This window comes from Phalacrocorax aristotelis, chromosome 21, assembly GCF_949628215.1.
Source record: "Phalacrocorax aristotelis chromosome 21, bGulAri2.1, whole genome shotgun sequence".
In the NCBI taxonomy this organism is placed as follows: domain Eukaryota; kingdom Metazoa; phylum Chordata; class Aves; order Suliformes; family Phalacrocoracidae; genus Phalacrocorax; species Phalacrocorax aristotelis.
The window spans coordinates 3,206,573-3,216,571 of NC_134296.1; the positions used below are offsets into that span (position 1 = coordinate 3,206,573).

At 57.6% G+C, this 9,999-nt stretch overlaps 1 protein-coding gene across 1 annotated transcript; it reads left to right on the forward strand.

Moving 5' to 3' along the window:
* The first annotated feature begins 3,007 nt into the window (after positions 1-3,007).
* PIM1 (Pim-1 proto-oncogene, serine/threonine kinase) lies at positions 3,008-6,907 on the forward strand. The gene is made up of 6 exons (XM_075115562.1): positions 3,008-3,284; positions 3,400-3,506; positions 3,605-3,655; positions 4,090-4,456; positions 5,106-5,282; positions 5,554-6,907. Exons 1-6 carry the CDS (start codon positions 3,203-3,205, stop codon positions 5,709-5,711), a joined length of 942 nt encoding a protein of 313 aa, XP_074971663.1. The 5' UTR covers positions 3,008-3,202; the 3' UTR covers positions 5,712-6,907.
* The last annotated feature ends 3,092 nt before the right edge of the window (positions 6,908-9,999 follow it).

Here is a 9,999-nt window from a genome sequence, read left to right on the forward strand (position 1 = left end):
TCCAGGGAAGCTGTCCCCTCCGGAGGGGGATGCTCCTGGGGCTGATATGAGGTTGTGCTCCTGGCTTGGCATTGACCTTGCTATTATGCCTGCAGGACACCGGTGGAAACCTCAATTTTAACCTTCCACGAGGCTGCAAATCTGTTCCCCCTCCACCCCAGCGATTCCTGGGCTGCAAATTGCCTCTCTCCGCCCTGGGCATCGCCCTGGCCCTCCCCATTTTCACCTATTTGCTAATTGTGCTGGCGGGGAAGGCGAGGGGGAGGAAATACAAAAAGTAAACTGCGAAAGCAACACTGCAGCTCCAAGGGCCCAGCACAGCAATCAAGCGATAAAGCAGTAATTAAGCCTGATTATCATGCAAGGCAGCCCCGGTTAGACTGGAATGCCGCTGAAGAGCCCAAAAGCTGCTGGGATTGTTTGCAGTGCTGAGAACTGATCTTTTGATGTCTGCCGGGAGCTCCACTCCCGCAGACCTGCCACCAGCACCATGTGCCACCCCGGGGTCCTGCTTCTCCCCAAGCACGGTCCCACTTGGGTTTTTCCTCCTTGGAGACCCTGTGCAACCTCCTCTGAGCTGCAAGCCGCTCCCTGGCATCTCAATACCAAGTGTTGGGTTTGATCCAGGGGTGGAAAGAGGCAGCCCGGGTCACGGATGCTGCTGCCCGGTCGGTACAGGACCTGCAGTCCTGCTTGGACATCCATGTGCCCGTGCAAGTGCAAGGCGTGCTAAAAGCTGCGGGCTGCTCTCCTGCACCCGCCATCCTGAGCAGCTTTCATCCCAGAGGAAGAGGGATGGGAGAAGAGGTGATCCCTCAGGACGAGGGCAAAGCGGGCAGCAAGCAGGATGGGGTTTGTTTCATGTTAGCTTGAATGTCTGACACATGCCAATGGCCTCACCTGGGCTGGTCAAGGAAAGGTGAGTACATGGGACAGGCTTGGGGGCAAAAGGTGGCTCCTAGCCCTGGTTTGGGGTCATCTGGGGAACAGGGATGCATCTGGGTGGGTTATTCTGGAAAGACATGGATACAGCTGGGAAACAGGGCCGCACCCCTACCCCACATGGCCAGGGCATGGAGAAATGCCTTCCCATCGCCTCCAAAACGGGGGGTTTCTCCAACCCAGAGGGGATGCAACCCCTCCACGCCAGCAGGAAGAGGCGGCCACCGACTCAGTCCTCCAGGGAAATTAGCAGTTGGGCAAGTTTACGCACAAGGATGATTTGGCCCCAGATCATCCGGGTTGCAAGACAAGCTGCTCCCTTTGACGCTAATTAGCAGGTTTGGGCAGAGCGAGGAAGAAGGCTGCACCTCCCAGGGAGGTCAGGGGAAGGCAGCCCCCAGGAAAGCCCTGCCGCTCCCAGGGTGAGCTTTGTTTGTCAATAAAGAGCCTGGGTTTCCAGGGCAGCCCCTTCGGTACCTTTCATCATCCCGGCAAAGAATTTGATAATGAGTTTGGGGCCAGATGCTGAGTCACCTCGTCCCATGGCTGAGCACCGACTGGCAGAACCAGTTGTCCCAAATATGCCCAGGCGTCGGGTGGGGGAATAAGGCAGGAGAAAGGCGCTGCCCGCCCCTCTCCTCCACCCTCAGCTTGCGTCACCCCAAATAACAACAATAATACATCTAAAATGTAAAAAAAAAGGGATGAAGGCTGCTGCGTCAGATTCTCCATGCTTTTCCCCAAATAAAAATGTCACCTTCTGCGTAAAAAACCACTGCAGGGTTTTCAGTTTTTAAGTTTTCAGCTGTCTCGGGCCCTGAAAGAGGATGTGCCGCATTCTCAGTAAATCTAAAAGAGGCAACAGTGGTGGCGAGCCCTTCCCGGCCGGCGCGAGGGCTGAGCTGCAGCTCCATAGCCGACTTTGGTTGTGTTTCATTATTTTATTTTTTTTTTTTTTAAAACAAGAAATACTAAAGGAGTTGGGAGCTCACCAGCATTTCTAGTAAACCCCATTCGATTTCAAGCAATTCATCCCACAAGTATGTGTGGGATGCTGGGAACTCCTCAGTCTCGCTCGGGCGCGGGAGCCCAGATGGGCTTCGTCTGGAATAATTCAGCTCCCGGTGGCTGGAGCTCTTTGCTCTAAATGCTAATAGAGTGAGTAATCAGAGACCTCCATCCAGTAAATTATTTATCTTATCTCTGGAACTCGGGAAAGCATCTCAGCCAGCAACTTCTGCGGAAAAAAGAAAAAAAAAAGGGGAAAAAAAATTTTAAAAAGGGTTGTTAGTCAAGAGTCCCCAGCTGGAATCACCACTTTTACTAGAAAAGGGAAAAGTTTGGTCTGCCCACGATGAAGTAACGGCTGTGTGGGATGAGACGGCGGGACGGGGTCCGGGGGATGCCGGGCACCACTGGGAAGTTGTGAGATTGCAGGAATCAAAATAAAGTGAAGAATAAACTCTTTAAAAAGTGGGATTTTCGCGTGGATTTGGGGAGGAAGGGCAGTTCCGTCGCTCCCACCCTGGCGGCGGGGATGCTGCGGCCGGCCGGGCAGAGCAGGCAGCACGGCCAGGGCCCGATCCTGGGGTGGTATCGCCTCGCGTGTCCCCGCACCGCAGCGCGGGTTTGTTCCCCCCTCCCCCCCCCCGTCTCTTGCGCGCGCTTAACGCACGATCGCGCGTTCTGTCAAAGCCCTGGCAACCGCGGGACGCGGTGGGACTCCCGGGGAGAACGGGGACGCGAGCGGCCGGCCGGTCAGAGCGGCGTGAAGGGCAGCGACGGTTCACCCATGTCCCGCTGTACCCCTTTTCTCGGACCCCCCCCCCCCAAAACCGCCAAGACGGAGCCCCCCGCCCCCCGCCCGCCTTTGGCGCCTTTTCCTTCCCGCCACGTCGTGGCCCGCCGCGGTCTCGCCTCCGCCCGGGTCTCCCCCTATTGGCTATGGCGCCGCTGGGCGGGACGCCGCCGTTGGGCCTGGCGAGGTAGCGCCGCCCTCCGGCTCTCCTTGTCCCGCCCCCGGCCCCCGCTACCCCCGGGGCCGGCCCGGGGCCGCCGCGCCACACGGGAGCCCGGCAGCGCGCCGAGCAGCCGCCCCGCCGCTCCTCCCCGATCCCCTCAACCTCCGCCCTCCTTCTCACCGGGCTCCCCCGCCCGACCTCAGCCGCTCGGCAACCCGAGCGCCGGAACCGAGCCACCCGTGCCCGGTCCGGTTCGGGAGGTGCCGGGACCGGCCCCGAAATCGGGCGAGGGGGCCGGGATGCTGCTCTCGAAAATTAACTCGTTGGCCCACCTACGTTCTGGGACCGGTGGGGAGCTACACGCCGCTAAACTACAGCCAGGTAAGAGACATACGGCCCGGTTTTGCTCGGCACGGTTTTGCTCGCCACGGTTCGGTTCGGTTGGGGGACGGTTGGGGCCCCCGGCGGAGCGTTGACGGCCGCGTTTCGCCCGTAGGGAAAGAGAAGGAGCCGCTGGAGAAGCTGTACCAGGTGGGCCCGCTGCTGGGGAGCGGTGGCTTCGGCTCCGTTTATTCGGGTATCCGCCTTTCAGACAGCACCCCGGTAAGTTGCGGGGACGGCGGCGGGGTGGAGGAGAAGGAGGAGGGGGAGCCGGCGGGGCGGGCGGCGTGCTCAGCCCCGCCGTTCCCCTTGGCTTGCAGGTGGCCATCAAACACGTGGCCCGGGAACGCATCTCCGAGTGGGGCGAGCTGGTGAGTGACCGGCGGCACCGGGAGAAACCAGGGCGTCACGGGTGGGGATGAGCCGAGAGCCGGGAGGGTGGGAACCGGGACACCGCGGAGGGAGCGGGTGTGGGGTCACCCGGGGACGCGGAGCATCCCTTGGGCGGGGGAATGCCCAGGCACCGGCAGAACGGAGCAGGGGGGCACCGGAGCATCCCTTGGGCGGGGAAATGCCCAGGCACCGGTAGAACGGAGCAGGGGGGCACCGGAGCATCCCTTGGGCGGGGGGATGCCCAGGCACCGGCAGAACGGAGCAGGGGGGTGCCGGAGCATCCCTTGGGCGGGGAAATGCCCAGGCACCGGTAGAACGGAGCAGGGGGGCACCGGAGCATCCCGAGCGGGGGGTACCGGACCCCTGGCGCAGCATCAGCCCCCACTGATGGCATCGTGGTTCCCCCCTGCAGCCCAGTGGCACCCGCGTGCCGATGGAGATCGTGCTGCTGAACAAGGTGGGCTCCGGCTGCCGCGGCATCATCCACCTCCTCGACTGGTTCGAGCTGCCCGACAGCTTTGTGTTGGTGCTGGAGCGTCCGGAGCTGTCGCAGGATCTCTTCGACTTCATCACGGAGAGGGGGTCCTTGTCGGAGGAGCTGGCGCGGGGGCTTTTCCGTCAGGTGCTGGAGGCCGTGCGGCACTGCCACAGCTGCGGCGTCCTGCACCGTGACATCAAGGACGAGAACATCATCATCGACCTCGCCACCGGTGAGCTCAAGCTCATCGACTTCGGCTCCGGCACCTTCCTCAAGGACACAGTCTACACCGAATTTGACGGTGAGCCCACGCCCAGGGGGATGCTCCCGGTACCGGGCATTGCGCGGCCCAGCCTGGCGGGCACTGGAGGTTCCCCCCTTTGCTTGGGGTGGGGTGGGGGATTAATTATTCAGCCGGCTGCCAAGTCGCTTTTTGGTGCGGCGCGGATGTTGTGAAACGGGGCCCTGTCGACAGCCTCCACCACCCACCCTGCCCCGGGCTGGGGCGGGGGGAGCCAGCCCGACAAAAACAAACACCCGTGGGGGTAGCGGGGGGGATTGCAAAGCCCGTGGGCCGGCCAGTTTGGTTTGCAGGCGCGGAAGGGCTTGGGCTGCTCCGCTCCCCTTGTTTGCCTTGGCTTTTTTTTTTTTTTTGGCCAAGGCGCGGTGGGGGGGGGCGGGAAAGGCGTGGTTTTTCCCCACCCATGGGTTTTATTTTTTGCATGTAACGGTCGGGCCTTCCCCGGGCCCGTGCTGCCCTCTTCCGGCACTGGCGGCATTTTTTTACAACCCAAAGTTTGTAAACAAGAGTCACGTGCTGGCAACGGGGTGGCGGGTCACATCGTGTGTGTGTCCCCGCCACCGGTGCAGCCCCGCATCCCCAGGGATGCTTGAGCGAGGATCTGGGAGCAGGCAGCATCCGCCTGACGAGCTCTGCCCGTATCCCATAGGAACACGGGTGTACAGTCCGCCGGAGTGGGTCCGCTACCACCGCTACCACGGCCGCTCAGCGACGATCTGGTCCCTGGGCGTCCTGCTCTATGACATGGTCTGTGGGGACGTTCCCTTCGAGCAGGACGAGGACATCATCCAGGGCCAGCTCTTCTTCCGACGGCGGATCTCTCTAGGTGGGTACCCGGTTTCGTGGCGGGGGGAGGATAAGGGGAGGTGGCACAGGGCACACAGCATCCTGCGCATATGGCTGTGGAGGAGGTTGATCTCCCATGGTTAGCTGGAGGAGGTGGCATGCGTCCTGCCATCCTGCTCTCCTCCAAAACTGATAATTGTCTGGGGGGTCTGGGTGCCTGCTCCCAGCACAGCCTGGGCGCTGGGGACAGTGGTACAAGGTAGACAGGAGCCTTCCCCACCTGACCAGCGCTTTCTGTTTTTTCTCCCCAGAGTGCCAGCATCTCATCAGGTGGTGTTTGTCCATGCGCCCCTCGGACCGGCCGTCTTTGGAAGACATTTTCAACCATTCTTGGCTGCAAGGCATTCACCTGCCTCAGGAGCCGGCAGAGATCCACCTGCACAGTTTGATCCAGGAGCCCGACAAGTAACACCTTCGCGCACCTCCTGGCCATAAGAAGCAAAGAAAACCAGACTTCTTCCTCGCGGCCGGAGCACTGAGCAGGGATCATCAGACGGGAACACGCACATCTTGTCCCAGACTCCATCTGAATGACCGTGTCTCATTTGATGTTTTGCCAGTAAATTCTTTTTTAGTGGGGTGGGGTGGAGTTTGGTTCTGTTTTTGGAGGCTCCCAAGCATCTTCCTGACCTGCTGAATTCGGGACCGCGAGAAGATCGGAGACCTTATTGCGAGAAAAGCTTCAACAGGGGAAAACTGATTCGGGGGGAGGGTAGACACCAGGGCCGAATGGCTGTCTCTTCTCCGCTGTCACCGTGCTCGAGTGCCTTCAGTTGCAATCTGGGCTGTGCTGGAGGAAATACTTGAATTTTCCTACACTGCTGCTTTTCCAAGACTCGCCTGGGTATATAGTTCCTTTTCCCTTTTCAAAATGAAAAATGGGAAGATGCTTGGCAGCCAAGTGGGTGATGCCTCACCTCCCGTGCCTCCATCTCGCGTGGATTTTCTGGGGTTCTTTGCTTCCCTGTGCCCTCACGAATGCACAAACAATGCAAACCAACAGAGCTGTAAATATGTACAAAGTTATATAGGAGCAAAGCTTGATGTACAGTTGTTAATAGTGATAACATTTTACCCTTTTTTTCCCCCCGTTTTCATTTTTAATTTATTTTCATGAAGTTCTGTTTTTTAAAGGAAGAGTTCTAGCTGGTAGGATAACTTATTTATTTATTTATAATTCACGTGGGTTTCTGACCCACGCCTTGCTTCTACAGCTGCTGATCCCCCGGTTTTCCATTCGGGTTTTCCCTCCGTGTCTGTCGTGTCTCCATCCCCCGGGTCCGTAGCGTTTCTGTCGGATGTCTGGCGGAGGTGCGGAGCGGCTGCCTGCTCCCCAGCTGTCTGTGTACATAGTTCTGGTTGCTGTTGTTTCCTTGCCACGTGCAGATCTCAGTTTGCAGATGAGTTTTGGTTTCCCCCATGGGTGTCTTGTTTGGGGCTGGGGAGGGGGGAGCCGGCCCAGGCTGTCCGCGTTGTTGAGTCTTTACATGTAACCAAGTGTGTAGCCGGCGGGGTTTTTTTGTTAATAGTTAATATTGTACAGGGGAGTTCAGAAATCTTATTTTTTTTATGCAGTTTTAAATAAAAACGAACCACTTGATGTGATGGAGATGTCCCTTCATTGCGGGGCGGGATGAAGGATGCTGGGAGTAGGCCGGGCATCGGTGACCGCACTGTGCCTACCCCGGGGACTGCTGGTTTGTCTCCAGCTGAGACTTAACTCCAAGGCTCCGACCCAAAGGCTCGCCGAGTGGCATAAACCAGGCAGCCGAAAGCACCATGGGGAAGGCTGGATCTGGCCTTTGGCGGGGTGTTTCCAGTGCTGACTGCTCCTGGCAGGTTTCTGGGAGAGATCAAAGGGGTGTGGAGCCCTTTTCATTTCCATTCATCCACAGGCTGGTGTGGAGCATGTGCTGGGGACAGCAAGTAAACAAAGATCAAAGCAACCTTACGAAACGCCGGATGTTGTCAGCCAAATTAAATTTTGGTAAGACAGATCCTGTTGCTCCGGCTTTGTTGGCGCAGAGCGGGTGTTGCATGCTGGGTGCCGGTGGGTGAAGAAAGCCGCTGGCGGGCTGTCCCCACCTCCAGCTCGACTGCGGTAAACGCGGAGCGAGAGGAAGTCGATCGTCGGATTACGAGAAGTTGGTCGCTATCAGTCAGCAGCGGTAACACTTCGCTTGAGCTTTTACACTCCAAACTGTCAAACCCCACTTCCCAGCTCTGCAGCACTTTGGCTTCAGGGGTGTTGTGTTTTGGTTTTGGTGTGGGTTTTTGTTGTTTTTTTTGTGTTTTGGTTTTTTTCTTTTTTTTTGCTTGGGATTTTTTTAAAGAATTGAATTAACGTGTTGAATTTTGAAGCTCTTGTTCCTGCTTGACCTCATAGAGCACCTGCTGCTGTGTGCGTGCAGGGTTGTGCGTCCCCTTCTCCAAGGAAAGGGCATGTTTCCCTTTCTGCAGGTTACTTTGCAAGTCCCCCGGGGAGAGCTGATGCAGAACAGGGCGGTCCTTTCCTTGGCTTGCCCCAGGGTTTTCTTGCTTAAAACCCCCTTGACCAGGGCGTCCCCCCATTTTCCCAGCTTTCCCCAGGCTTGACAGCACCACTCTCTAAGCCATGGGGCTGCTGTCAGAGGGAACCAGTCCTGGAGCCATGTCCCAGCCTCCTGGTGTGACCTGGATTGCTGTGTCACTGCTGTGCCTCTGCCTTCAGCAGAAAGTGTTAACTCGGTTTGTTTTGCTTTTTTTCTTTCTTTTTTTTTTTTTTTTTTTTTTACTCAGCTGCAGCTTTCATCTCCTCAGAGCTGCTAGAAGCAGGAAGCACAGCTCCAAACACCTTCAAAGTTTAGGCCTATTTTGAGATGTGGTTTGTATTTAACCTCCTCGCTTGCTTTTCCCCCGGACCATCCGGGAAGCTGCTCTTACACGAAAGCAAACCTCTCCACCACGCTGCCTGCTACCACAAGGAGCCCAAGCCCCTCAGGCAGCTGCTGTCCCCCCCAACATGACCAGAACGCTATCACGGCTCTCCCGGCTGCAGGCTGAGCTTGGCCCACCCTTCCCGTAAATGCTAACTGCTGTGGTATTTCTTAGAAAATTTGCCGCAGAAAGGCCAAGCAGGTCCGGTGCGGGGCCACCATGCTGATAGTCACTTCTTTTCCGCCTGTTGCTGATGATTTTGCCCCCGCTGGGCTTGTGCTGCGGGGGGGAACAGTGCCATCATGTCTCCTGGCAAGTTCCCGCTGCCCTGGTACCATCTTGTCCTGCCAGAGCCACTGGCTGCATCCAAGGTTTGGGTGTTGGATCCCCTGTATAGTAATACTTTCACCTGGCTGACAGCCACCAGGTTTGTGTCCCAGACCTCTGTCACAGGGAAAGGATCGTGACAGATGTGACAGGAGACCCAAAGATGGGCAGCTGCAGCATCGGCTGCCTGTTGCTTCCCTCCATGACATCTGTCACCACCGTGGCATGGCGTGGGGACTGCACACAGGGGCTGGAGGAAAGGAAAAGGCCTTTTCACCCCTCATTTCTCCTTGGTGGGGGGATGTTCTCTGACCTTCAGAGTCGTCAGCTGTGACAGGGGAGGATGAAGCCTCAAGAGTTAGCCAGTGGGAAGTGATTGGGAGCCAGCATTGCTCTCCCACCACCCTTTTGTGACTTTTTATTGCACCCCAGTGTCAGCAGAGGAAGTATCCACAATTCAGAAAGCAGAAAAAAAGGATGAAGCAGGACCAGGACAAGGTTTCAGGCCATTGGGCCTCCTATTCTGGAGTACTGGAGTCCCATGGACAACTGAGGACTTGCAAAGTGTCTGCACTCATCACACCTGTGGCTTCCTGTACACATCCATCCCCAGCTGAGGCGCTTGGCCGTGTGGAAAGGACTGGCCAGGGGAGTCTGGAGCTGCAGCAAAAGGGACATTTCTATTTTCCATGTCCCTTTCTGGGAATGGGAGATGAGCAACAGCCAAACATCTGACACAGCTGGAAAAACGCAGCTGAGCATGGAGGAGAAAAGCCGCCCGGGGAGCAGGGAGCAGGCTCACCGCAGGGACCCGAAGAACAGGAGACTCAGAGGTGGCATCTCGCCTCATATCCCGTCGCAAGGAAAACATCCAGCTGCCCCCGAGGCAGTGTCTGAAACCCTTTGGCCCTTCTCGGCACAGTGAGTCACGGGAGCTATTTTAAACACCTGCCTTAGGACGAGGTGAATTATCAGTGAACCAGATGTCCCACAGCTCCAGCTCCCTGGTAATGAATCCTTGTGGGGGTCGGTCTCCGAATGCTTTTTGCCAATGGGCTGTGTGGCAATAGCCAGATCTCCCCAGGGCATGTGGGGAAACTGAGGCACCGTGTCCCAACTCGCTGGAGATCTCTTGCGGTGGAGCTTGGGCTTGCCTGCCTTCCCCTGCCCTATCGCTCCTCGGGCTGGGACTGGTCACTGAGGAGCTCCTAGCTTCTGACCCGCGATGTCCCCACATCCCCTGAGTAGGGGATTTAGTCCTCCAGGAGCTGAGCCCAAAGCCCTGCATCCCTCTCAGCATGAACCCTGGGTGACACATGTCCCTTCCCGGACCCCTCCGAAACCCCCCTGTGCTGTGATGGCAAAGGGGCCAGGTGCTGGTTTCAGGCACCTGAAGCCCCACTTGAGACCAGTGTCTCATTATTTTGGGGTTTACGCCGACCTTCCTGAGAGAG

Coding starts and splice junctions, on each gene's coding strand:
- PIM1 (XM_075115562.1), top strand. CDS start 3,203: ATGCTGCTCTCGAAAATTAACTCGTTGGCCCACCTACGTTCTGGGACC. Junction 3,507..3,604: donor GCCTTTCAGACAGCACCCCG/GTAAGTTGCGGG, acceptor CTTGGCTTGCAG/GTGGCCATCAAACACGTGGC. Junction 4,457..5,105: donor AGTCTACACCGAATTTGACG/GTGAGCCCACGC, acceptor CGTATCCCATAG/GAACACGGGTGTACAGTCCG.